We start from the raw sequence: 27,090 nt of genomic DNA, 5'->3' as shown, positions 1-27,090 counted from the left end.
CCTGGGAGAGTTCAAATTTGCATTTACCTCTGCTCAAAGCTGGTTTTCGAATTCTGCTCCCCAGCTTGGAGGACGCTGAGGCCATCGGAGATCTCTAGGGGCTCTTTTTGGTCATCGACTTTGCTTTGGAGGCTCAGTTCTTTTTCCCTCCGTTTCTCCATCTGCTTCTGTAACCGTCTGTGTTGCATCTCCTGCATGGCCCTGAACTGGAGCCGCAAGGTGTCCTGAGAGCCTTCATCCTCTGCCATCTTGTCCTTGGAGTAGGAAGAGAAGCCTGAATTTGTGGAGAAGCAAACTCCACAAAGTGCTCCTTTTCCAAGAGTGGTCAGCACACCGTCAGCCCTGTCTCCAGCCCCCAGCCCTGAAGCTTCCTGCTTAGCTTTGCACATGTCCATGTGGAATCTCAGAAGACCCACCCTCATTTCAGATCCCCTGACTGGCAAAGTTCAGCTGAGCTGAGCATCGCCCCCATACCCTCTCATGCCTGAATGTGCCACTGGACCTCGAATGACATCAGAATACTCCCTATCATTCAAATTCAACAGTTGACTCCTTCCTGTCCCTAAAAACAGTGGCTCTCAATTCTGGCTGTACATTAGAATCTCCTAGGAGCTCCTAAAATATAACAATGCTGGGGCACATCCCTGGACCAATTAAATCTGTTTATAGGAGTGGGGCTCAGACACCATTAGTATTTTTAATTGAGATATAATTTTAAATTGAATTATAATTAACATATAAAGTATATAAATCCTGAGTGTACAGCTTAATAAATCTTTACATAGGTATACCCTCCTGTGGTGACCACTCAGATCAATGTACAGGGCACTTTCAGTCCCCAAACAGGCTATCTTGTGCCCCCTCCAGTCAACCACCTACCATGGTAACCACTATTCTGACCTCTGCCATTGAAGGTGAGTTTTGTGTGTTTTTAATCAGCTCTACTGATGTATGATTTACACACAATAAAATACACCAATTTTATGTGTGCAAATGAGTTTCTTTTGCAGAGGGAGTAACTAGGTTTATTTGTTTATTTTAGAGGAGGTACCAGGGATTGAATCCAGGACCTTGTGCATGCTGAGCATGCACTCTACCACGTGAGCTATAACCTTCCCTCTGTGCAAATGACTTTTGACAAAGACATACATCCGTGTAAACCACCATCGCCATCATGACAGAACATTCCTATCACACTGAAAATTTTCTTTCTAGAGGACCTGTGGTTTGGCAGTGAGTTTTTAGATACTATACCAAAAACATGATCCATGAAAGAAAAAATTGATAAGTTGGACTTCGTTAAAACTAAACATTTCTGCTCTGCAAAAGACAGTTAAGATAATGAAAAGATAAGCCATAGACTAGAAGAAAATCTGCAAAACACATATCTGATAAAGGACTGTAAACAAAATATACAAAGAACTCTTAGAACTTAACAATATGAAAACAACCCAATTAAGAAGTGAGCAAAACATCTGAACACTCACCTCACTAAAGAAGATACACAGATGATGAATAAACATATGAAAAGACCTTCAACATCATATGTTATTAGGAATTGCAATTAAAACAACAATAAGACCTTATGGCACACCTATTAGAACGGCTAAAATCCAAAACACTGACAACACCAAATACTGACAAGGATGTGAAGCAGCAGGTACTCTCATTCATTGCTGGTGGGGATGCAAAATGGTACAGCCACTTTGGAGACAGTTTGGCAGTTTCTTTCAAAGCTAAACACAGTCTCACCAAATGATCCCACAATCATATTTATTCTAGTGAATTGAAAACTCATGTCTACACAAAAAACCTATGAGCAAAAGTTTCTAGCAGTTTTATTCATAATCACCAAAAATCAGAAGCAACCAAGATATCCTTCAATAGGTGAACAGATAAACAAATTGGTTTATCTATTCCCCATACAAGAGACTATTATTCAGTGATGAAAAGAAATGAACTATCAAGTCACAAAAAGACCTGAAAGAAACTTAAACGCATATTGCTAAGTGAAGAAGCCAGACTGAAAAATCTATATATGATAGGGTTCCAACTATGTGACATTCTGGAAAAGGCAAAAGTGTAGAGAATTAAATAGAGCAATGGTTGCCAGAGGTTGAGGAGAGGGAAGGAGGGAGGAAAAGTGGAGCACAGGCGGGTTTTAGGGCAGTGAAACTATTCAGTACGATACTTTAATAGTGGATATATGATATTATGCATTTGGCAAAACTCATAGAAATGTACCATACAAAAAGTGAACCCTAATGCAAGCTATGGACTTTTAAAGTTAATGATAACATATAGGATTATCAAGGATAACAAATGTACCATGTCAATGCAAGATGCTAATAATGGGGAAAGAGGAGAGGAGTATATGTGAACTCTCTGTATTTTCTGTTTAGTGTTTCTGTAAATCTAAAACTGCTCTAAAAAATAAAGCCTAAAAAAAAATTTTTTTTTTTAAGTTAAGGCTAAGGCTGCATAGCAGGAACTCACCGCTCAGGAAGGACTTATCATGGGATGAGGAGAATGGCACCCACTCACCACGCCACTTCCTGTGGCAAAGCAAAGATCCCAGAGGCAGCTGAATGCATAGGGGACAGGGACCAATAAGGAAGGGCTGAGGCGACTTCCAGACTTGGGCCGCCTTTGACCCCACTAACCTCTCTCTCCCCTCACCCTCTCATCTAGATCTCCTCCCACTCTGCGCCCTGTACACTGCACGACAGGCTCCCCGACTGCCTGACAGGCCAACATCAGTGCAGATACGGGTTTGGGTTGAGGATGGGGAGGAGATGATCGGCTCTCCGGGAAGGAATCCCGCTCTGAGGAGGACTCCCTTCTCCGAGTCCTCGGTTCTGAGGTGGCTGGACCCCGGGCGGGAGGTTGGGGGAAGTGCATCGCGTGTTCCCGCTCTCAGTGTGGTGCCAGAACCAGCGCTCCATAGCGCAGACCAGAAGAGGGCGCTGGTAAGGCGGACCAGAGTTGTTCTGACTATGCCACCTACTGTGTGACTTTGGGCAGGTGACTCACCGTCTGCGCCTAACCTCTGTATCGCGCGGAAAATGAATGTCTGCCGGGCGAGGGGAGGAGGCCGCGGGTAAGGATTTACAGAATGAACGTAGAAGAGCCCTCGCTCTGCGCCCTGCACGCAGTGAGCGGCCAGCAGCGCGCTCGGTGGGGGAGCGTGTGCGCTGCGGCTCCGGCCAGGCTCTCGGGCGGCTGCCGGCTCCCTCGATTCCCGCCCGGGCCCTTCCTCACTTTCCTCCGCACTTAAAGTGGTCACCCCTCTGCTCCTTTTTTGGGCTGCCGCAGTTCTGTCACCAATTCCGGACCGCTTCTTGCGCTGCCCCGGCAACCGTCACCAGGGAAACCGGCCAAGCCGCCGCGTGACGTCATCACGGGCCTACGGCGGCCGAGACACGCCGGCAGCTCGGAAGGGGACGGAGGCGCAGAGGGTCCTGGCTGAGGCGGTAAGGAATTAGGCGCGGTGGGCTGCATGGAAAAGGGCGTCTTGTGTCTGAGACTTTAAAGTTGACCCAGGGGTCCGCTTCTGTGGAACATATGTTTTAAAAGGTTTGTGGACCAAACGTTTTTTGCAGAAATGCACATCCCTCAGTCTTGCGGCGGGAGTTAAAGTGAATGATCCCACCGTGAAATTCAACGTAGCCACTCAGAATGTCTTTGAAAAATGTGAAAGAGTGGAGGGGAGATGTTATTTCCTGACAGTGAAAAAGGCAGGACACAAAACAGTAATTGCTAAATAAATGAAATGTTTTTTAAAACGAGGCACGGAAACAAGACGGGGAGGAAATAATAGAAATATTAACATAAAAATGGTTATATTCGGGTGCTGGAATTGCAATACTGTGTTTTTATTTGTACACTTTAGAGAATTTTAAATATAGTGAAGGTGGTTTATTTTCGTAGTGGAAAACACGTGTGTTTTTAAAAAAGGCACTTCCCAATTTAAGTCACTACTCTATATTCAGGGATATGTTGGGTGGGAGGTAACTTTGTAGGAAAGGAGAGCTAAGGAAACTTTCCAAATATTTGTCCAGGCCTTTATAATTTGAAAGTCTTCGGATATCTCTTGGTTGTTTTTCCTTCATTTTTTCCTCATAAGGCATTGACTCCATAGACATACATGAAGGTGCGGCACCAGAACACATTTTGCAAAATTCTAGTGCAGTATCAAAACCAGAATATTGACGTTGATACAGTCCACCTAACTTATTCCGATTTCCCCAATTTTACTTGTATTCATTTGTGTGTGTGTGTTTACTTCTTTACAATTTTATCACGTGCACGTTTGCATATCCATCACCATCTTCAGATACTGAGCGCTTAAATCACCACAAAGATCCTCATGTTGAGCTTTTATAACCACACCCACTTCCCCTCCCTCCGCACCTCCAAAGACCCTAACCCCTGGTAACCATCAGTCTGTTCTCCATTTCTAAAATGTTGTCATTTCAGAAATGTTATACAAATGGAATAATATAATATGTAACATTTGAGGACTGACTTTTTTTTTCTCAAAATAATTTTCTGGAGATTCATCCGAATTGTATGTATCAATTTGTTCCTTTCTATTGCTGAGTGGTTTTCTATGGTATGAATGTACTGCAGCTTGTTTAACCATTCGCAGGTTGAAGGACATCCGAGCTGTTTTCAATCTGGGGCTATTACAAATAAAGCTGATACGCACATTCATGTCTAGGTTTTTGTGGGAACCTACGTCTTCATTTTACTGGGCTAGATGCCCAAGAGCTCAGTTGTATGGTAATTGCATGTTTAGTTTTGTAAGAAAGCATCAACCTGTTTTGTAGAGTGACTGTACCATTTTGCATTCCCAGCAGCTATGTATGAGTGATCTGGTTTCTCCACATCTTTGCCAGTGTTTGATGTTGTCACTATTTTTTACTTTAGCCATTCTAGTAGGCATGCAGCGACATCACATTGTGGTTCTAACGTGTATAATGGATAATGATATTGAACTTTTTTTTTTTCAGGTGCTTTATTTGCCATCTGTATAACCTCTTTGGTGCAGTGTCTGTTCATATCTTTTGCCCAATTTCTAACTGTTGACTTTTGACAATTCTTTATATATTCTAGATGCTAGTCCTTTGTCAGATTGTGTTTTGCAAATATTTTTTTCCCAGTCTGTAGCTTGTCTTTTAATTCTTTTCACATAGGTTTTCATAGAACAAAAGGTTTAAATTTTGATTAGGTCCAGTTTATCAATTTCTTTCCTGCATCATGCTCTGGATGTCAAGTATAAGAACTCCTTGCCTAGCCCTCGATCCTAAAGATTTCCCCCTGTGATTTTCTAAAAGTATTAGAGCTTTATGTTCATGACTTATTTTGGCATGATTTTTGTGTAAGATGTGAGGTTCAGGTTGAGGGTTTTTTTTTTTTGCCTACGATGTCCAATTGCTTCAGTGCCGTTTATTGAAATGTATCCCTTCTTGACTGAATTGATTTTGAGCCTTTGTCAAATATCAGTTGTACAAACTCAACAACAAAAAAGCAACCCAGTTCAAAAATGGGCAAAGGACTGGAAGAGACATTCATCCAAAGAAGAAATACAAATGGTTAATTATCAGATGTAAAGATGCTCAACATTGCTAGTCATTAAGGAAATGCACATCAAAACCACAGTGGGATATCACTCTGTACCCATTAGGATGGCTATTATTTTTAAAAATGGAAGGTAACAAATGTTGGCCAGGATGTGGAAAAATTGGAAACCTTATGTGTTGCTGGTGGGAGTGTAAAATGGTACAGCCGCTATAGAAGTTTGGCAGCTCCTCAGAAAGTTAAGCATAATGTTACAGTATAATCCAGCAATTCACTTCTGAGTAAGTGCCCAAAATACGAAAGCAGGAGCTCTAACAGATAATTGTACACCGATGTCCATGGTAGCATTATTCACAATAGCCAAAAGGTGGAAACAATCTAAACGTCCATCAACAGATGAATGGAAAAACAAAATGTATTATCCATGCCATGGAATATTACTCAGCTATTGAAAGGAATGAAGTTCTGACCCATGCTACAACAATGGGTGAAACTTCAAAACATTATGCTAAGTGAAATAAGCCAGACACAAAAGGACAATTGTATGATTCTACCTACCTTAGGTGCCTAGAATGGAGACAGAAAGTAGAATAGAGGTTGTCAGGAGACAGGGGAAGAGGGAAATGGGGAGTTACTACCAAAGGGTACAAAGTCTGTTTGGAATGCTGAAAAGGTCCTGGAGGCAGGTGATGGTAATGGTCACATAGCATTCTAAGTATTTTTAGTACCATTGAATTGTACACTTAAAAGTGCTTAAAATGGTAAATTGTTATGTGTAGTTAACAATAAAACATTTTAAAAAATCAGTTGACCATGTTTCTAAGGGTCTGACTGCTCTTTTTTCTAATCCTTAAATTAAGTCCTTCCCACTGTTCAGCGTGGCTCCAACTTTAAATTGGGACCTTTATTCTTGCTTATTTATCTTCTTTAAGATAATAAGATCACCAGATAGATTTCCCCTCACTGTAATGATATGCTGTCTCCCACAAATAAGTCAACATAACATGACATAACATGAGGAGTTACTGATCCCGCTCTTCCTAGACAAACAAAATTGAATAGAATAAACTGTCAGAAGTAAGAATACCTGGATTTTAACTCTGTGACATTAGTCAAGTCACAAACCTCAACTTTCTTCTTAAAATAGCAATAATAATTGCTATTCCCATGATAATCACTTTGGTCATGTAAGTGCTTTGTAAACTGAAAGGCTCTTCAGCAGTTAGGTGTTATTACAGGCTTGCCTGTTTTGCCTCAAAATGGAAGTGAGCTTTGCTGCAGCTTAAAACCAAGGCTCCATTTGGCTCTCTCCATTTCAGAGCTCTCCTCTTAATGGACCTTAGCTTTGCAGGCCCAAAATCTAAGCTGGTCATTACACCAGGAGTGTCTCTTGGGGCTGGCCTCCGCCAGCCCTGGTATTAAGTGATTGACATATAAATGAGAACACTAAGCCACCAGTTTACTCTAGGGGATTGTGACCCATATCCAGAGCTCCTCCCTTCCCAGAATCAAAGACCCACGAACCTGGAAGAGTCATCAGAAAGATATTGTGAGCTTGGATTCAGAGCAAACAGAGGCAAACTGCACTGAGATATTTTTGACTCAGGGTTAAACCTTATTATTCTGTTTCACAATTGGAAGCACCCCAGAGATAAAAATTGTCCATTGTCTCCAGGTTCAAGTTCTTTCTTGCTAAAAGGTGCTGGATACACACTGCCAATTCTGCCTCTCCAACTTGCCACGGATTTGGGCTTTCTTTGTTGGCCGCCAGCCTCTCATAGACTCCCCTCCAGCACACTCTGTGTTTTAGCTTAACACCACTTGGGCTACAGTCAAGTCTTATTTTATCTGTGGAGCTGTTTTGTCTAAGATGCGTTTGTATATATGCTCATTCATCATATGTTGACTTTATTAGAAAACTCGATGTTCTGCCAAGATTCATTAGTCCTTAGTTCCAAGGGACCTGTCTGATGGATGAGATCTGCCCTGGCTCTCCTCCAAGCACAATGGATTGGTAATATATTTTGTTTTTCCCTCAAATTTCTTAGTTTCACGCTTGGCTCATACCATGGTCTTTCAGAACACTTGGATGAAAGCACCTTGTCTCAGTGGTAATTGGTTCCTCCCCTGTTGATTAGGTTCCCAATGCCTTGTGTACTTCCTAGTTTTTAATTTACTGCCTCCACAGTAAGACCATGTGGGAATCTCCACAGCTTCCTTCCTATAAAGGCCGAAACAAAGAGTGACTGAGGCTATTTATATATGAAAAAATCTGAGGATAAAGCAGCTATAGTATATTGTAAAAAAGTATTGGACTTAGGATCTAAGTGTGGATGTGTGTGCGGTGGAAGGTGGAAATGAAGGGAAGGGAAGAACAGGTATTTCCTGGACAGGCATTACTTCATGTATCTGCCTTCCCTCCCTTCATGCAGTCTTTCCACGAGACCTGGGGTCTCAAGTTCTGCGTTTGGGTCCCAGCTTTGGGACGTTTCAATTGTATGGCTTTGACTAAATTACAGCTTTCCTTGTTGAAAGAGTCAGGATAATATATCCTTCAGTTTTTGTGAGGAACTAACAAAAAAAGAGTGTTAAAGTATTCAATATGCAGCAAAGCACTGTATAAAAGCAAATTAGTACCATGGTGGATTATGTGTGGTGTGTGTTTTGAACACAAATTTGGCAAGATTTGAAAAAAAGGCAAAGTTCACTGTGGCCTAGAGAAGTTCAGAGCTTTACCAGAAGTAGGATTTGGGTTGGGTCTATAAGGAGTGCGCTGGGTTGACTGGGAGTGGGGAAGGGGTAGAGGGACAGTCAAGGAAGGAAGGGAGTCCGAGCAGAGGTCTCCGAGGTGGGTGGTGGTGAGCCCAGGGCTTTGGCGTCAGTGGCTCGGCTGGAGGGACGGGGCAGAACAGGACCTGAAGGGCCTAGGTTGAAAGTGGTGGCAACAGAGAGGAAAAAAACAAACCTGAGTGATGAAGGGCTCTGCTTATGAAAACTGGCAGGATCTGGTGACTGGTTTCCTAGTGATACATGAACAGCAGGAAGGAAAGACACTTGCAGGAGTTTGAGCCCAGGGAGTGACACCTCTGGACAGAGAGGGAAATCCCTGACAGAAGTGGGTGAGCTCAAAAGGAGCGCCAGTTGGGAAGACATCGGTAAGGATGCTTGCACACAAGCCGAGTTTAGGTAAGAGGGCTCTTAGCTGAAAGGTATGATGGCGTTTCCACCTCATGTTATAAGATTTTAGTCACTCTTTGACTAACTTCAGTTACACTGGGATGGGAAAAAGACCTAACATTAACGTACAGGATACTGTAGAGGGGGCCTGTCCTGGGTTCCTCTGAGAGGACCAGATGGATGCTGGCCTCTGCTCTGGAACTATTGATCACTACTGAATTTAGGAGAAATTTTTGTCCTGCTAGAAACAAATTATGTTGCTTCGTTTCAGTGACTAAGGGGGAAGAAGGCTAAAGCCAGGATGCATGAATAGTGCTGGCTCTTCCGTGAATTTACAGCAGGTAAATCACTCACTAAGAAAGTGGCAATCCAGTCACTGTTGGGTCAGTATGTAAGTAACAGTTGGTAGTTCCACAATTTGACACATGAGAACTTTAAGGTACCTTATGTTCATTCAGCTTTGTTCGGGCCTTTGTTACGAAGGGCCGTAGATTTACATGGGGACAGAGCCTAACTTTTAAGTTCCTGAAGCTCTGAGCAGCATTTCCTCATCTGTGAGGCAAGGGAGGGATCCTCCACTCCAAAATTCTGACTCCGGGATACATATGTTCCCCGAGGGAGTCAAATTCCAACTCTCACGACCAGATGTCGCTGTTGCTCGTTAACTAGAACTACGCCAGTAACTTATCTGGGGTCGGCAGATCCTGAATGTAAAAAAAACAAAGCTTACTTATTCTGATTGACCCTACAAACACTTATTGAACATCCATGAGCCAGGGACTAATGCCAGGTGCTTTGGATGAAAAAGATCTTCATGTCATCAAACAGACTAGTAGAGGAAAGAGGCATGAAGCCATCATACAACCAGGGCTCTGATAACACGCAACAGTTAGCCAAGCAATCCCTCAGTGAAAAATCATCTTAAGTTACTATGGGGATACCTTCCCTGACTCCAGCCCCAGGTGAGGTCTCCCAGCCTCCTGACACTATACCTAGCATTCATGCGTTTTGAAATCACAGATTCAACGCCAGCCTTCCCTGCTAGACTGTAAGTTGTGAGAGGAGGGCCCAAGCGCCTACTGTGCTGCTACATTCCCAAGCTTGACGGTAACAGTGGTAACTGCAACCATTCAGAGTTTGTTCGTGCATCAGGTACTACGCTAAGCCCTTTACCTTCACCATTACATTTCATCTTCCCAACAACCCTAGGCCACTGATACTGTCCCCATTTTACAGATGAGGAAACCACAGCTACTGGACTTGTAAGTGGCAGAACCATGAACCCAGGTCTGATCTGATAAAAAATAGTATCACATGCATCTGAGCCACTTTTAAGAACTAGCATAATCTGATGCCAGCCTACATATCCACCATAATTTACCACTCTCCTTTGGGCAAGCAGCCTTACTCATTTTCTCCCAATCACTGAATGCTCACTACAACCTCAACATTTCACTCTGTTCATCTATCCTCTGGCATCTGTCTAGATCAATTTCCCTCAAGTTAGTATTCATTTCACAAAATCAGTAATGTACTCATCCATCAGAAAAATTTTCTGAAACTTGTTCCCAAATTTGTTCTTAGAAGTTCTTCTTCTAAGAAGGCTTATCCTTCATGAAAAAAAATTGTTAGGACTGTCTACAAGCATCTCCTATAAGGTCTACTGGAGGGTGGGAGGAGTTCCTAGTAGTAGCTTACATTTTTAAAGCACTTTCCCTATAGACCCATAGACTGATCTATAAGCTAGATGGGACCATAGAAATTACCTAGTCCCATCTCTCATTTCTAACTAGGAAGAGATTGAGAAAACCCTGATCTGGTCCAGGTTATACAATCAATGGAGTGGTGAGTCTGTACTCACCACTGTACCCTTTTGTCGGTGTTACTTTACAATAACTGCTGCCAACCCAGCATTAATTTCGCAAACGCCAACGTTTGAGTCTTGAACACCCACTGGCATCTACCCCTTGACTGCCCAGGTTCCAGTCCCAAATCTACAACCTTCTCTAGCTGTGTGAAACCATTCATACCTCAGTGTCCTCCTCTGTAAAATGAAGATCATAGTACTCCTTAGGGTTGTTAGGAAACTTAAACACATGAAAAGTGCTCAGAGCAGTGTGTGGCACACAGTAAATGCTCAATAAACGTTAGCTATTACTCCTGTTTGGTAAATATTCTTTAACCATGGCTCCTATGAAAGGCACAAAATTTTCTCTTTTTTCTTGAAACTGCTTGTGCTACTTTGAAGAATGATGTTTTTTCCAAGTTGAAACAAATACAAAACATTTGCTAGGTTCACTTACTTTATTAACACTACATTTACCATGTTATCACCATGGAATGTAAATTCAGGTTAGACAAGAGAATTTCACAAGTGCAACGAGTTTTCTGTAATATACCAAAGGTGGTTTATAACGTCTCACCAAACCAGCTTGCTTATAAATCATTAATCACTTCCATTATAATTTATTTAGTTTAACATTTATGATTCTTACAGAGAATATAAGTATTTTTCATTTACCTTTGCATTAGCACTTAAAATACACTTCTATTTCAAGATGACATCTAAAAATTATTCTAATATAACAGCAGCAAAATATAATTCTGCAATTACAAAAGAACTAAATGGGGATCTGTAATTAAGTTATTCTTCTGTTTACAAGTATGATTCTGAAATAAATACTACTAGGATGCTCTGTTATCAGCTTTTACATTTGACTTAAAAACACACACATACGGTCAGTTGCAGGGCCAGGTTTAAGACCAACCAGCCCTTAAAACTGAGTACTCAGTCCACAAGGCAGTCAGAAGAGTTAAATTAACTAAGGTAAACAGGATTCCAACGTTACATCAAAAGCATGTGATATTCTGCAGCAACTGGGAGTACTTGGGACTGGCATGTTGTCTTCTGTAGAACTAATTTTATCAGGAGAGTTTAAGAAGGTGAACATTTTACTACCACCAAGTGCATTTAAAAGTGACATGTTTCTTTTGTGCTAATCTGACTCCCCTGAATGACCTGGCCAGTGAACTAGTCACCAGTAACTTGGTCACCAGGCAAATCAAACCTGCAAGAAAGGAAGCCAGTGTTCAAATTACCATGTTATTGTCTGACCCACTCAACCGATTTATTTTCAACATAAACATATAACCTCAATATGAGATGTCAAACTAAAGCAAGCACCGCCAACAAGACCAAGACAGCATCTCTTCTTCTAAGGTTTCCGTTTTGCCCAGAATTCCTGATACATAGAATAGCCCATACCTAAAGAAAAAGAATGCTAGTTAAACATTTAAATATTTTCTTCAATAGTAAGAAAACTGTAAACAGTTCATAAAATAGCTAAAAGTAGCACTCTTCCTAGCAGACAATATTTACAAGGGGAATCAGACCCCAGCCTGCTTATACTCTTGTCTTCTTAAACAATTCACATTTCTGAAGTTCTTTTTGCATAGTTTCCCAAGTAGCTCAAGGCTAGTATGACCGGCTCAGACTGTTAAAAATATAATCGATATTTGTCTGGCAACCTTAAAAAATCACTCTCGGTACATAATACCAGATAAGGTAAATGAACTATAAAGTCAATTAAAGTATGTAATATCTTTTCCACCTTCAAAAACTCAATAAAATAGCAATCATATCTCTCCCGGATAATGGATCTTACTACCAACCCTATTTGCATATCTAGACTCTTCAAAGAAATTATAAACTCAACGATGCCTAGGATTGTCTTTCTTTAAAAGCTTAGTAAAATTCTATTATAGACAGTAAAACTGTGTCACTATTTGAACTATTTCTATTAATCCAGTTTTTAAATGAAAATGAATATGTGACATTTGCAAACTGCTTTAAAATCAGCTAAAAGTATCCACCTTGTTTGATTTACAAAGAAATCCACTAATGGGGAACCACACATTTTTTTTTTTAATATTTATTTTGTTTGTAGGGTTTTTTGGGGGTGGGTAATAAGGTTTATTTATTTAGTAATTTTAATGGAGGTACTGGGAACTGATCCCAGGACCTCGTGCATGCTAAGCATGTACTCTAACCACTGAGCTATACCCTCCCACCTGGAACCACAAATTTGAAAATGTTCTGTAGGAACCTACCAAGAGTCATTGCTCCCACAACAAAGCCTTGGGCTGCCACACGCATGTGGATCAGATGAACGGACATTTTAGTATTTCCTCTGCTTTTCAATTTATATAATCCGTATGCAACAATTGCTGCAAAACCTGCCATTCCTGTGAAACAAATAGTCATGTGTATGTCAGATGCATTGGAACGGGGAACCAAGATGATTTTTACCATCAATCAATGATTTTTTATAAAGATGTTCTGAGACCATTACTTAGCTAACATACAGACTTTCTAATTTTCCTGCCTCAGATCCAAAAATCCATAATTGGTAGCAAGCAGTAGCAGATCCAGAAAGTTAACAGCATCTTTAAAATGTTGGCTTGTGGGGCCAGGAGATAAATTTCTTTGAGTGTCAGGGGAACTCTTCCTCTCTGTTCTATTCCCATCCCCGAAGGGATCAGTTAATATAAGCAGAGACCTTAATAAACTGTAACTGTGATAACAGCTTTTTTGTCTTTTGAATCCTTCCAGTAGATCACTGAGGCTGAGGGAGGGTCCCAACACATTCACTGAAATAAGAATCAATAAAATAAGTATGAATACACACAGAAGAATTTCTATAATGAAAGTTATATCATGCCAACCTCAGCATATTTTAACAACATATGAAAAAATATTTGAAAATCAGTGCTTTTAGGAAATGCTTGATGAACAAGTTGACTACACTTCTATTGTGTTAAAGCTTACAGCAGATTGATTATTAGAACATCAAAGTCAAACTTACCAATGGGGACAAATGGTGCCTCTCTAGCTTTTCGGATAAGTTTAGATCCCTCATCTTCATCATATGAAGAAAGAGAAACATCTGTGTTGCTTGACATAGTGATTGAAGGATCTTCCTGAAAAAGAATTTCCATGAGGTTCTGCAGCTAAAAGCATACCTTCTTTTATAAGACTGTTCCTTTTAAGTGGTACCCAAAAAGGCGAGATACTGGCCAGATCATTGTGTGAGTAAGGGGGCAGTTAAAAAAAAAAAAGTCATTTCCATTATCACAGAGACCAAAGGTGCCCTTCTCTCCTGTCAGTCATTTTCCTTTACATAGGAAGCTAATAGGCATTTCATCACAATGAGGTAATAACATTCAATTGCACCTCAGTCATAGTAACTATGTACATACTTCTTTCCCACTGAGGTGATCTGAACAGCCTGTAAACTTTACCCTTAGATAAAGTAAGGAAGTCAGACATAGTACGGAAGTGTACAAGTCTCTGATTAGTGTCAATTATAATAAACTCTAAAGTCCACTGTCCATCCCGCTACTCATACAAAATCTTATCTTAGCTTCTGGGTTTTTCAGGCACATCATACTCCCTTCTGTAATAACAGCCCTCATTCAACACTTTGCTATTCAAGGGGCGTTGGTAATAGTCAAGCTCCTCAAAGACAATCCAACTCTAGAGGTGGGGCTTAGAGCTAGTTTGAAAAGTGAAATCATCCCTCCAAGTCACCATCCCCATTGGGAAGAGTTCAATTTGTCGTCTGACAGAGAAGAAAACCTTAATCCAGAGGACTTGTACAGTATCACACAGCTAGACAGGAGAAAACAAGGATAAGAACTAGACCTCTTTTTGTTTTGGGTGCTCCATTACCTACTAATTGAGTAAACCTCTATTTTCTGAACTTTTATTATATACAAGGTTCAACAAGTTCAAGGTTCAGGATGCTCACTATATACTTGAGGAGATAAAATATAAACACTGAAATAATGGTTCACAAATTAGATTTTTTTTTTTAAAAAGGAGAGACATAACAGTATGATTACTTGTCAATAGCATAACAGAGACAATGACAACTGAACTTAGAGTGTGCTATCTTTAAGCTAAAGTAGGTTTGGGAAGTTTTAGAGAAATAAGAAACTGGTCTCCAAGAAACTGCATAGATGGAGAGATTAAATACTGTATTTGTTTTAGGCCAGTATGTTTATTAGTTTCCTTCATAACTAACTAATCATAAACTTCTAAAAGGCAAAAGTTCTTAACTTTTGTCTTAACACAAACCCTCCTCCCACCTCCCTCCCCAACCCCACATTCTAATCATGTTAAACTTCCTACAGAGGCTGTCTAAACCTCCAAGCCTCTGTACAACCTGATTCCTCTGCCTAACACTTTTCTTCCCTTTCCTTCTTCAGATACTCTCTTCCCTGGCTAACTCCTCCATTTTCCAGGTTCTTATATTAACAGACCTCCTCTGGAAAGTCTTCTTTGAACCTCTAAGTTTAGGTTAAGTGCTTTGGTTTTGCAGTCCCATAGGAGTCCATGCTTTCTCCACAATAACTCTCTTGCTTGAATCTTTGAAGTCAGGAGGCTACATCTGCCCTCCTTGTATCTCTGTCCATTGTCTGGCACAATGCTTTGCATGTGGTAAGTATACCACAAAATGTTTGCTGAATAATTTTAAAAGTAATATTTTTTCAACAACTAAAACTATTCTCAGGTAATTTATTTTGGAATATTTAGTGAAAAGAATTATACACATTTTTGTAGAGTTTAATCAGTAAGAAAAATGCCAAGCAATATGTACTTAAGGGCTTGTTTCTTTTTTAATTCTTATATTGTATCTATGAAAGAAGAAATGATAACCTGAATAGGTCTTGCTTGGATCCTTGCAACCATGAGACAAAACCATGATATACCACAATCCAGTTTTGAAAACTAGCACCTTCTTTTGCAGATATAAAAGCTTGTTTTCTTCCTTTGCCTTAATTTTTCCTCAACTATGATGTCATTTGGGGAATTGTCTTTAAAAGCAAGCAAGTTGGTAATTTTTCCTTTAATCTCTCACATCTAGATCACTGTAATTGTCCAACAGGTCAATGGAGCAAAAGTTTTTATGTCCCACCTCCTTTCAGAAGGGAGGAGGATGGCTATCTACTGTATATAAAAGAAAATCCCTGGATCTCCATTCCTCACCCCTGATACAGACCCTTAAGTTTGTATGGGCAGGACATTTGATCAGAAAGTAGCCTATGGGGTAAGAATCAGGGTGTGATGGAACCATGTAGTCATCATTTGCTTTAAGTGACTAATGATAATCTGTCTCTGATCCAGAACACCTTGTATGCACATTTCAGGATGAAATTAATAAAGAGGAATATTAAAAATCCGACCCATCATAATTATTTGTTATTATATAGTTCAAATCATATTTTATATGATCTTATAAATTCTAACAGTGTTTATCTATAACACTCCCAAAATATGAGATTTTGATAATTCTCTTCCTAATGACCACCTAGAAGTTTTCCAAGTAATCATGATTTACAGCTACCTAAATTGAAAATGGTTAACTTTTAAAGTATCAGGGTCAATAACTGCAAATCATATAACTTGAAAATAACAATCCAGATGACTAATCCATGCCAGTAGCCTTATTTTACAGATAGAAAAAGGGTTATGAGGGGTTATGTGAACCCCTCAACAGTAATACATCTCTGACAGAGGAGGATTAGAACCCAGCTCTCCCTACACAGTCCAGGGTTCTTTTGATTGCCAATGTATTGCCAAATCATCAGTCTTATAATATTGGTATACATGTAATCTGAAAAATATTAAAACCCATTCCTTAACAGAAGCCCACACCTCTTTGACTTGTAAAAAAAAAAGCCAGTCAAGCCTAAAATTGAGTAGAACCTTCTTCCCCAAGGCTTAACTCATCGAACAATTTCATTTGTTCACTAGCACCACTTCTAGATTTTCTTTTATTATCGTTTTCTCACCCACCCACAGCAACTGACTCAGATCTCTGTCAGAAAGTTGAACAGGTACAAAAAGAGGCACCGATAACCAGATACTCAAAGCCAGCTTGGAAAACACGAACCTGTCTGTAAACTTAGCAAGAGACTACTGAAGACCTTTTCAAATGAATGGGAACCTAAAAAAGGCACAAAGGAAGATGCGATGCCTGGCATCAGGTGGTGTAACAGGTCACAGGATCCACCATCTAACAAGAGTGGTTTCAAATTTTCATGTTTCATCAGGAGTCTGTCAGCTTATCTAAAATGGGGGCAAAGGCCCCATCCCGGAGATTCTGATTCAGATGGTCTGGAGCAGGACCCAAGGAATCTGTATTTTAAGAAGGCCCCTTTAAGTGATTCTGGTGCACAGGGAAGCAAGAGAACCCTTGGTATACAGAACTCAAACACGATTGTCAGGCTGGGGCCAGGTACCACTAGAATCCGTCAGAACTTTTCATCCAAACCGGTCGTGCCTGAGTACTTCCGGAGGCAAAGGTTCCTTCCCTAGGGATTACCCCAGAGGGAAACAGATGCCTCTCACACCGGTAATATAAAAGAGACAAGCGAATAAACCTGCCGAATCATTTCTGCTGATCCTAATTCTAATCCTGTGCTATATTTTGTAATCTCTAACTTGGCAGGTTTACTCTTCAGGAAGAAACGTGAATTCCGTCCAGATGCTTGATACAGGCCCTGGGCCTTCTGACTCTCCTGGCTCGAGAAGAAGCCGAGGTCGGGAAGGTCGTGTGCTTCAACCCTCCCTTCAACCCTTCAACCTTCCTCCCCCTCTCTTCCTGTGACCTTGCCACGACTCCGCGGTCAGCGAGCTCTTCCTCCCAGTCCCTCCTCACCCATCGCTGGGCCCCGCTCTCAAGAAGCTCCGGGTACGCTACCGGGTGCCCGCTCCCCGAAGTCGGCCCCAGCACCCCCGCGAGGCTTCCCTCCCAGCCACAAGCCTTTGCCCCTCGTAGGCTCCGTATGGCCCCATTCGACGGGGCGGCAGGCCTTGTCTTTGGACCCCCAGCCTCCCCTGAACCACGAGGTCGGGCCTGAGCCCAGCCAACTGGACATCGCCCCCTTAGCATTGCCTCCTACTCCTAGCCCGGCGATCCTCAACCCTCCCAAGGTCCGGCCCAGGGCGGCCTCACTTCTTCCCATCCCGAGGCCGGGAGCCCCCAGCTCCCAATACCCCGCCAAATCTCCACTTACCAACTACAACAAGCCCGCTCAAGCACCAACCGGCTTCAGGTCCCCCTCCCGCACTCGCCGTCTGCCGGCTTCTCCATGTCCCGCCCACGGCCGGCCTCAGCCAATCGGAAGCCGGAGGCTGGCAAGAGGGTGTGCCGGTGCCGGCTGGTGGGTGCGTGCGTGTGCGCTGCGGGTGGGGCGGCAAGAGCGAGTTCCGGGTTGGCTGGAGCGACGTGCGCGGGCGCGGCTCCGGCTCTCACGTGGGGGAGCGCGTCAAAGGTGAGAGATTCGTGTTGGCGGTTCGGCTGAGGAAGCTTCAGGCTCCCCCTCCCCCACGCCCCGGCCTTGGGCTCCGCGGTACTTGAGAAGACGCTTGCCCTTTTCTCCTCGGGCCCCGGTGGCGGCGAGCACTTTGAATGCCATGTCCCTTGCTCCAGCGGGCGGGGCCGGCCCTTGGGAGGCATTGGTGAGGTGTGAGCGCGTCCCTGCCTTGGGCGGTGGGGCGACGGGGCGCTCGCTCCCTTCCCACGTCCTGGTGTTTATCCGTCGGGAACGTGTGCTTTCGGGCTCCTGTGGTGGCGCTTCCACTCTAGTGACAGGCGGCTGTTAATTGTAAGCACGGGGTCGCTAGAGCTGCAACCTCACTCAGACTGAGGTGACTTACCTGAGGGAAGAAATGTCAGGCCCCTTGTGACTGAACTTTCGGAGAAAGAGACTGGTTTGTTCGTAGCCAGTAAATATCTGGTGAATTTGTACAAAGCATCAAGCACGGTACCTTGGGGACTATAACGCTGACGAAATTAGAATCTGAATATAAACCACAGAAGGAGATAGATTGCCAAGTGCTCTGTGAGGAGCCCGGTGCCATGGGCTCAGGATTCTGAAAATCTCTTGTCTCATAGTCGAGTTAAGACACATACGGGAAACATTCATGCTGTGTCTGATAAGTTAAAAACTCCATACCTTGGTTGTGTGGTGTGCTTTTAAGCTCCTTGAGGGCACGTGTTTTGTCTTGTTCAGGCCGGTGTCTCCTTGAACACAGCCCAGGTAGGGTCTCAATGATGTTAAATGAAGAAAGGACTTAACTCTTGCGGTAGCTGGAAGGCTTGAAAGATAAGTAGGATGATCAGGGACTTAGGGTAAAAGCGCTTGACTTATCATAACAGACAGTGCAGAAGCAAATATAAGAATCCAGTCATCTCTTAGGCATTGAGGAGGTTTGCAGTAATGTAAAACCATGCCACTCTTCTGATTTTTTCTTTTGGGAAATACTTTTTAATGAAAAGGGTATTCACGCTAAAATATATAGATAAATGATTGATAGCCTGACAGATTTGAATATGAAAGTAAAGCAAACATCATCAAGTTCCTTGATTCTGGAAATACAAAGGCCGACAGCAGTAGTTACCACAGCATATTCATTCCTGAAGGGAATTTATACAAGTCAAAATGGTATTAGCTGATTTGCTAACTTCCAGAGAATGGGATTTGGGGTCAGGCAGACCAGTTGTTGTCAAGAGCTGAGTGCGTTTGGTAGTAAAGAATGCATCAGAAACGGACTATCAGCATTACCCAGCCGGAAAAGTTAAGACTGTTCAGTATGTGGTTTGTTATATTCTTTGTATTGAGGCGGTATCCTTGGTCTTAGCATATGGAAGGCTGCTACGTGCAGTACTGTAAGCAGGTAGGGTAGGGAGGTCCCTGGAGAAAGAGAACTTGACATAAGAGAAGCCATTTTAGGCCTAAGCCATTTTGTGATGTATGCCTGGCCACAAGGCTTGCCCTTGAACAGGTCTCAGTAAAAATCACCTTAAAGGGAACAAAAGAACAAAACTGTTATCAAGCAAGGGAAGTAACAATAGCAAGGATAATAAATCAGTCGTGAGGACTCCCAGTTCTGTTTCAATGGTAAAGGTTAGCCTGAAGCACGTTCTTGGTAGTTTTGCAGAATTTAAACCCCCTTCAAGCACTCAACCACCAGATCAACTGGAACCCAAGGGATGATGATGTTGGCTGTTTCTGACCCTTGGGACTTGAATCAACTAAAGCTTAGACTCTGTTAACTTTTGCCCCAGTTCCATGCTAAGATCTCTGCTGAAATCTCTTCATGAATATGCATATACCACCCAAACCCCTTCATGCATATGCATGTACCTTGGCTTAAAACTTCCCCAGTTTTACAGTTCAGGGGAGACATTGCTTTGGGAAAGATTCCCTTTGTTCTTCCTGTTGCAAGTAATAAATCCTTCCTTCTCCCAATCTTTGGCTTGGTCATGTCTTTTGGCTCGACACCCACCAAGAGGTAAACCCACTTTTCAGGTAACAGTCAACCCTCTACCACCTTGACAAGGACTGCTTCTTTAAAGCAGCTGTAGTCCATACAGACCAGTCCCCAGGGAGAAATGACTAGGGTCCAGGCCATGATAAAATTCCTTTTTTTATGTTACTCTGTAACATATCCATAGCTGAACTGAATTAACTCTTCTTCCCCCTATTCTGGATACCCCTTCCTCACAAGCCTGCACTTTCTCCTAAATTTCCTGACTTGGTTGGTGGAACTTCTCTCCATCCCATTAACCCAACATGAAACTTGCATAAATCCCTACTCCTAGTTTTGTGCACACTTAGCCAGTGACATCCTGGTAGATAACTGAGTAACGAGGGGCCAGCCTTGGGCAGATCTTTGGCAGAGATGAGACTGTGCCTTCCCTCTCATAGAACTGTGCTCTGACCAAACTGGACCGGATTTGCCCGATTCCCATACGCAGTGACATTGAGAGGATCATTTACACAGGAAAGCATTATACAGGAAATACATTTGTGCAATTTTAAACTTGATGCAAGAATTTTCATTGATGGTATTTTCCAACAAAAAGCTGTGAGATTGTCACTAAAAAATGGATCTTGGATTTATTGCAGTTCTTCAAAATTTCTTTTTGTTCTTCCTCTTAGTTGCTTTGGGGTGGGGTAGGTTGAGGGGCAATGGGCATGGAACTTCTCTAACCTAGCTGAAGTTCCCCTGCCTCTTTCCCTTGTTTTGGAAAGAGTTGGATTTAGGATTAACAACAGAACCGTCTTATCTTAAAATTTATCTAATTTTATATCCCATATAATTTATTATATGTCTTTTAGTAGAGAATAGTAGGCAGAATTTGGTCTTTTTAATATTCACTTTTACGTAGTTTTAAAATCAGAAAATTTGTAATCTTATATAATCTACATAACTGAAAAGGGTCATTTAACTAGATTACATAAAAGCAGAACTGATCACCAGAAGAAAAAGATTTCTGTTTACCACAGGTGAACAGCTCTTTCCGCCAGAAAGGATGAACATGATTTTCTACTTGGGCTCCCCAGCCAGTTCCTGATATGTGGTATGATGTCGAGCACCACCGTGGTTGTGCGTGAACACTGGGTTACAAGGACCTGGCATCAGAACTTCTGTTACATTTTGCCCACAGCTCCTGGTGGTGTCCTGCACATGGTAAATACTGGTTGAATGACTCAAGACTCTCTGCAGAGGTGAGTACCTGAGTTCAGTGACAGCGGCTACCTTTCAGCCTCCAAGGCTTCAGTAGTTGGGCAGGGGCTGTGGGCTCCTGTGGCTTCTTAATTCTCTTGATCATCCATCAGTCACAGTTTCCCTTTCAGAACCTACCTCTCTTCTCTCCCACTGCCTTGGATACTGATTGCCTCTCTGCTTTCCCCTACTCTGACTCACCCAACAATGACTTAGGGCTATTTTTATAGTCTAATTCTCTGAGAATGAGGTGCCTCTTCTGGGAGGCCCATTGTACTCAACAGCACTGCAAATAGGTTTTTATTGACTGATCTCCAGGCTCTCCCAAGTCATTTTGCCATCACACTGACTGCAAGGCACCATCTGTTTGTCTTGATGGCTTGATGAATTGAGGGCTCATAAATGTAGCTGACATCTAAATTAGATTCAAATTTCAATAAGGACAGCGGAATGACCTCCTTTGCCAGAGATGGATGGACAATTACTTTTATGACTCTGAGAGAAAAATGGATTCTGCAAACAGATCACTTCACCTGAATTGGTGACCCTTAATTACTTTACTTCTCTATGCTGATGCTTTTGCTCAGGGACAGGAACCTGCCTGCCCTGTTTCAGGAAGAACCAGAAAGGAAAGATTATCTGCCTGACCCAAGTTCACTCAGTGAATCAGCAGACAAGTGGTAAACCATCAAAATCCTTCTGCTACTTTGCTTTATGAGGTTCAGAAGAGTTTTTCAAGAATGATGAGTATTAAAATAACTGTAGAAAAGGTGAGCTTATGACCTTGGCCTGTTGCTTAGTGCAGTATGGCTGGTTAGAGGGAAATCACAGGCAGTGAGATGGCTAAGCATTAAGTGTACTGTGCAGATTGTGATTCTCTAGAAATTGGGTGGACTGTTGGTTTAGTGTAGTTCACCAATAGTTTTAAAGACCACTTCTGGCTAATTTGTTCTTTTGGTTAGCTGGGATCTGGAATCCTTGTGGTCCATGGGCTATTGCCCTCTGCATCCCCACCCCCTACCCCTTGCAATCACTAATCTATTTTCTTTCTCTATGGATTTGCCTATTCTGGACATTTCATAAAAATGGAATCATATAATATGTGAACTTTTGTATCTGGTTTCTTTCACTTAGCACAGTGCTTTCAAAATTCATCCATGTTGTAGCATGTATAGGTGTTTCATTCCTTTTTGATGGCTAAGTAATTATTTCACTCAATGGATATATACCACGTTTTGTTTATCCTTCATCAGTTATTGGACGTTTGGATTGTTTCTACTTTAGGTTATTATGAATAAAATTATTGGGAACAGTCATGTACATGTTTTTCTGTGGACATATGATTTTCTTGGTGGATCATATGATAACTTTTATGTTTAACTTTTTAAGGAACTCCCAAATTGTTTTCCAAAGGGGCTACACCAATTTACATTCCCAGCAGCACTGTATGAGGATTTCAGTTTCTCCACATCCTCACCAACATGTATTACTGTCCATCTTTTTGGTTTTTTGTTTTTTAAAATTATTTTTAACGGAGGTACTGGAGATTGTACCCAGGACCTCGTGCATGTTAAGCGTGCTCTCTACCACTGAGCTATACTCCCACCCCCCGGGTCCATCTTTTTGATTATAGCCATAAAATGGTATCTCGTTGTGGTTTTTTATTTTCATTTCCCTGATGCTAGTAATATTGAATATATTTTTATGTGCTCATCGGCCATTTGCTATTTCTTTGCAAAAATGTCTTTGCATACTTTTACCATGATAGGATGTTGAAGGTTTGTCAGATGCTTTTTTCTACATCTACTGAGATGATCATGTGGTTTTTGTCCTTTATTCTAGTTATATGGTATATTACATTGGTTGATTTTTATGTGTTGAATCAACCTTGCATTCCTGGAAAAATTCCAATTTTAATTAATCATGGTGTATAATCCTTTAAATATATTGTTGGACTTGATTTGCTAATATTTTGTTGAAGTGTGTGTGTGTTTGTCTATACCCACAAGGGATATTGGTCTGCAGTTTTCTTGCAATCTCTTTGTTGGGTTTTGGTATCAGAGTAATAATGGCCTCATAGAATGAGTTGGGAAGTGTTCCTTCCTTTTCTATTTTTTGACAGATTTTGAGAGGATTGGTAGTAATTCTTCTTTAAATGTTTGGTAGAATTCATAAATGAAGCTGTCTGACCCTCAGATTTTCTTTGTGGGAAGCTGTTTGATTACTAATTCAATCTCTTTATTATAGGCCTATTCAGATTTTTAAATTTACTTCCAAGACAGTTTTGGTAGTTTGTATTTTTCTAGAAATCTGTGCATTTTATCTAAATTATCTAATTTGTTGGCATACAACAAATTGGGTAATTTTTCATAGTATTCCCTTATAGTCCTTTTAATTTCCTTTTTATAATCCTTTTTATAATTCTTCATTTCTTCCTGTTGTTAGTAATTTGAGTCTTCTCCCTTTTTCCCTAATCAGTCTAGCTAAATTTTTTTCAATTTTGTTGGTCTTTTTGAAGAATAGCTTAAAACTTTTTTCTCTATTGTATTTTTGTTATCTCTTTCATTTATTTCTTCTCTAATATTTATTTTTGTCTTTCCTTCTTCTTGCTTTGGTTTAGTTTGCTCTACTTTTTTGGGGGTCTTAAGGTAGAAGGTTAATTCATTGAATTGAGGTCTTTTTTCTTTTTTAACATAGCCATTTACAGCTATACATTGCCTTCTAAGCATTGGTTTCACTGTATCCTATAAGTTTTGTATGTTTTGTTTTTGCTTTCTTTCATTGCAAATTATTTTATAGTTTCCCTTGTGGTTTCTTCTGTGACTTGTTGGTTATTTAGGAGTGTGTTGTTTAATTTCTGCCTAATTGTGAATTCCCCAAATTTCCTACTGTTGTTGATTTAGTTTAATTCCATTGTGATCAAAGAACATATTGTATGATTTCAGTTCTTTTAAATTTACTGAGACTTGTTTTATGGCCTACCATATGGTCTGTCCTGGAGAATGCTCCATGTGTACTTGAGAATAATATGTATTCTGCTGTTATTGAATGCAATGCTTTATCTGAATTTTTAGGTATTCACTTTTCACCTGGTAAAACAGTATTCATCCTTTGAGTCCCAGGTCCAAAGGATTTCATCTGTCAAGTCTTTCTTAATCGATCTCACCAGCTAAAATGTACAATTTCCTCATTTGAACTTCTGTCACTCATGAACTTCTGTGATATATGGATGTGCCAACACCCATAGCTATGATATAGCCTTTATTACAAGTTAGTCTTTCTAAACTCAGATGTTATGATGCTTCTTCTGTGCAAAGACTATGTTTTAACTGTATCCCCACATCCCTGAATATAGAGTGTTCAGTAGTAACTTTAAAGCATGCCTTTGATGGGGCAGGGGAGGGTATAGCTCAATGGTAGAGAGAGTACTTAGCATGCACAAGGTCCTAGGTTCAATCCCCAGTACCCCATTAAAAAAATTAAAATAAATAAATAAACCTAATTATACCCCCTATCCCCCCAAAAAATAAAGCATGCCATTAAAAGGATGAGAGAACTGGGTGGTTATTGAATACCTCTTAAACATTGAGTTGTAGGCTGTATACTTAGAGTAGAGCAGGAAAAGAAAGGCATTGCACTCTGCCTCTGGGGAACCTACAGCTTAGTTTAGAAGACAGAATATCTGCATGAGAAACCTTTATCACAGGATCTGATCAAGTGCCAAGACAGGGGCTCTAGGAGTTAGACTTACCCACTTTGTCTCTCTCCATGCATGGGGAGGAGACTTGCAGAGTTGTGAGGTTTGGAACAACCCTCAGGACTCCTGATTTCCAGCCATCAGCCACTGTAGAATCCTCTGGCAGCTAATCACCCAGGCTCTGCTTGGACACTTTCACCCACAGGGAGAAGCCCCAGCACTCCCACTTAGGACTTGATGATTGTTGTTTGCCAGCTTGGGGTGGTGAGGGAAGATTGAATTGCTTTTAGCTACCACACGCCCTTCAATCGTTTGCACAAAAGGAACTATAAAGCCTAAAAGAATATGTGTAAAGTCAACAAGGAAAGAAAAGAGCTCTAGTCATAAGCTTTAATCTCAGTGGAATAGGTCAAAGATGCTTACATTACATTTTGATGTCAGGTAAGGAAAGTCAGATCAGTTTCACTCTGAGAGGGTCACTTCTGGGGGAACCAAAGTGAATTATTTTCTGAGGCCTATTATTCTCTCAGAGCCCATGTATATGTGAATGTTCTGGGAAAGTCTGAGGGTATGACATTTGGTGAGGTGAATTCATCCCACATACCAGTTAGACATTTTTTTTTGGTAGCCATTTTATTTATTTATTTATTTAAAAAATTTACATATATGTACTGTTGATTATGTCTAAGAATAGTCAAGAGCTTTAGCTTTTAAAACTTACATAGTTATCAAAGGAATAAAGCCAACACAAAATAAGAATCAACAGAATGCAATAATCCAATCATAAAGGACAGTCAAATGTGCACTAGTTACACATTTTATTCTGTCTGATTTAGGATAAAGACTGATGATTTCTGGGGCTAATCAGGGTATTTCTGGAGATTTCTTGTCAGAAATACAGTGTGATGGTTTTCAGACCAGAATGTAAATTCTTCTCTAGAAACCTCTGAAAATAAAATTACATTAGAAAATAAAATTTTATTATGAAGTACTTAACAAATTGGTGGTATACATTAAATAAAACAGGAGGGCAATACTAGGGCTGGCCCATAGTCATGGATAACAGTTGACTTAATGAGTAGTATCTTTGTTCCAATCTTCTTGGTCACATTTATTGACAGCCAGTCAGAACAGTCCTGGGAGAGGTGAACATCAGGCCCTCTGATACTGGAGAATTAGAGAAGAGACAGAGCAGGTCTGGTGGGTATCAGACTTGAGCAGGGTGGAAGATTGGGTGAGCTGTGGATGGAGAGAAGGGGAGAAGACATGAGGGTCGGTGAGAGGGCCACAGACTTCAGACATGTAAGACATACTGTTTGATCTATGCAAAGTACTTTGAAGGCTGTAAACCTGGGCTTTGGTAGAGGCAAGGCACAGGAAAATTGCTCTCCGTGTGTCCACATAGGTGTGTCAGGACTCTGACAGCTTTTGAACAGATTTAGCTTACCATGTGCAAAAAAGTCATACACTCAACTTTGCACTCTAGGCAGTAGTTCCTATTGACTTGATGACTAAGGCAGTCCATCTCTGACTTAGCAGGAATTCTCTTCCCAAGGAGGTCAGGGGAGAAAATGGGAGTGGTGGGCCAGGAATAAAGGGCAGTTCTGGGTGGGCCAGAGTAAGTCACCTTTCCCAATGCTAATACAAGGAGATCAGGCCAAGGGCTTATGCCTCTGCTGTTTATTCTCTTCACCTTTCCCCCCAGTCCTGGCTCTGCCAGCTCTTCCATCCTTTGACTTTTCTGATACGACCCTTGAGTTAGGGTCTAATTTCATAGATAGGGACCCTGAGGCCCAGAGAGGCCTTATTCCTGTAAGATGCCAATTTCAGAATTGGGACTAGAAAGCCTTTTTGATGACCAACCCCTTGCACTCTGTCCTCCACCATGTGGCTTTCCTTTTTGAGTCTTCTCCCCATTGTGCTGAGAGGCAAAAAGGACACAGAATGGGACACGGCAGAAACTTGGAGTGGCCATCCTTAACTATAAAGTGCCCTAGGGGACATATGGAGAGGCAGGAGGAGACAAGGCAGAGGCCCACGTTCCATGACT

At 41.4% G+C, this 27,090-nt stretch overlaps 3 protein-coding genes across 12 annotated transcripts in view; 1 reads left to right on the top strand and 2 right to left on the bottom strand.

Moving 5' to 3' along the window:
- Positions 1-3,357, bottom strand: part of CCDC13 (coiled-coil domain containing 13) — a 35,604-nt gene extending 32,247 nt beyond the window's left edge. For all 3 annotated transcript variants that reach the window (XM_010945912.3, XM_045509807.2, XM_074345140.1), the window contains exons 1-2: positions 3,034-3,357; positions 28-254 (exon numbers count right to left, since the gene is read on the bottom strand). In XM_010945912.3, the coding sequence (XP_010944214.1) occupies positions 28-248 (221 nt within the window). In that variant the 5' untranslated portion in view covers positions 249-254; positions 3,034-3,357. The remainder of the gene's footprint in view (positions 1-27; positions 255-3,033) is intronic.
- Positions 3,358-3,421: 64 nt separating this feature from the next.
- ACKR2 (atypical chemokine receptor 2) overlaps positions 3,422-27,090 on the top strand; it is a 54,969-nt gene continuing 31,300 nt past the window's right edge. For 2 of the 6 annotated variants that reach the window (XM_074345131.1, XM_074345126.1), the window contains exons 1-2: positions 17,958-18,102; positions 21,124-21,345. The gene's annotated coding sequence lies outside the window, so the exon portion shown is untranslated. Of the gene's footprint in view, positions 3,474-7,498; positions 7,598-17,276; positions 17,839-17,957; positions 18,103-21,123; positions 21,346-27,090 lie in introns of those variants that run through there. The other 4 variants (XR_006721651.2, XM_074345128.1, XM_074345129.1 and 1 more) reach the window with 4 other exon arrangements.
- Positions 11,046-25,258, bottom strand: HIGD1A (HIG1 hypoxia inducible domain family member 1A). Of its 3 annotated transcripts, XM_045509819.2 has the most exons (5): positions 25,095-25,258; positions 18,787-18,928; positions 13,626-13,740; positions 12,871-13,005; positions 11,046-12,025 (listed from the first exon to the last, which is right to left on the bottom strand). In XM_045509819.2, the coding sequence occupies exons 1-5, from the start codon at positions 25,115-25,117 to the stop codon at positions 11,976-11,978; spliced, it is 465 nt and encodes a 154-aa protein (XP_045365775.1). In that variant the 5' UTR covers positions 25,118-25,258; the 3' UTR covers positions 11,046-11,975. The 3 variants fall into 3 exon arrangements, with proteins under 3 accessions (XP_045365775.1, XP_010944215.1, XP_010944216.1); XM_010945913.3 differs by lacking the exons at positions 18,787-18,928; positions 25,095-25,258 and adding an exon at positions 17,845-17,982; XM_010945914.3 differs by lacking the exons at positions 18,787-18,928; positions 25,095-25,258 and adding an exon at positions 17,845-17,945 and having other exon boundaries at positions 13,626-13,736.

This window comes from Camelus bactrianus, chromosome 17 (assembly GCF_048773025.1).
Source record: "Camelus bactrianus isolate YW-2024 breed Bactrian camel chromosome 17, ASM4877302v1, whole genome shotgun sequence".
In the NCBI taxonomy this organism is placed as follows: domain Eukaryota; kingdom Metazoa; phylum Chordata; class Mammalia; order Artiodactyla; family Camelidae; genus Camelus; species Camelus bactrianus.
Note: the sequence above shows the minus strand (reverse complement) of the source record. Positions and strands in the feature narration are given on the sequence as shown.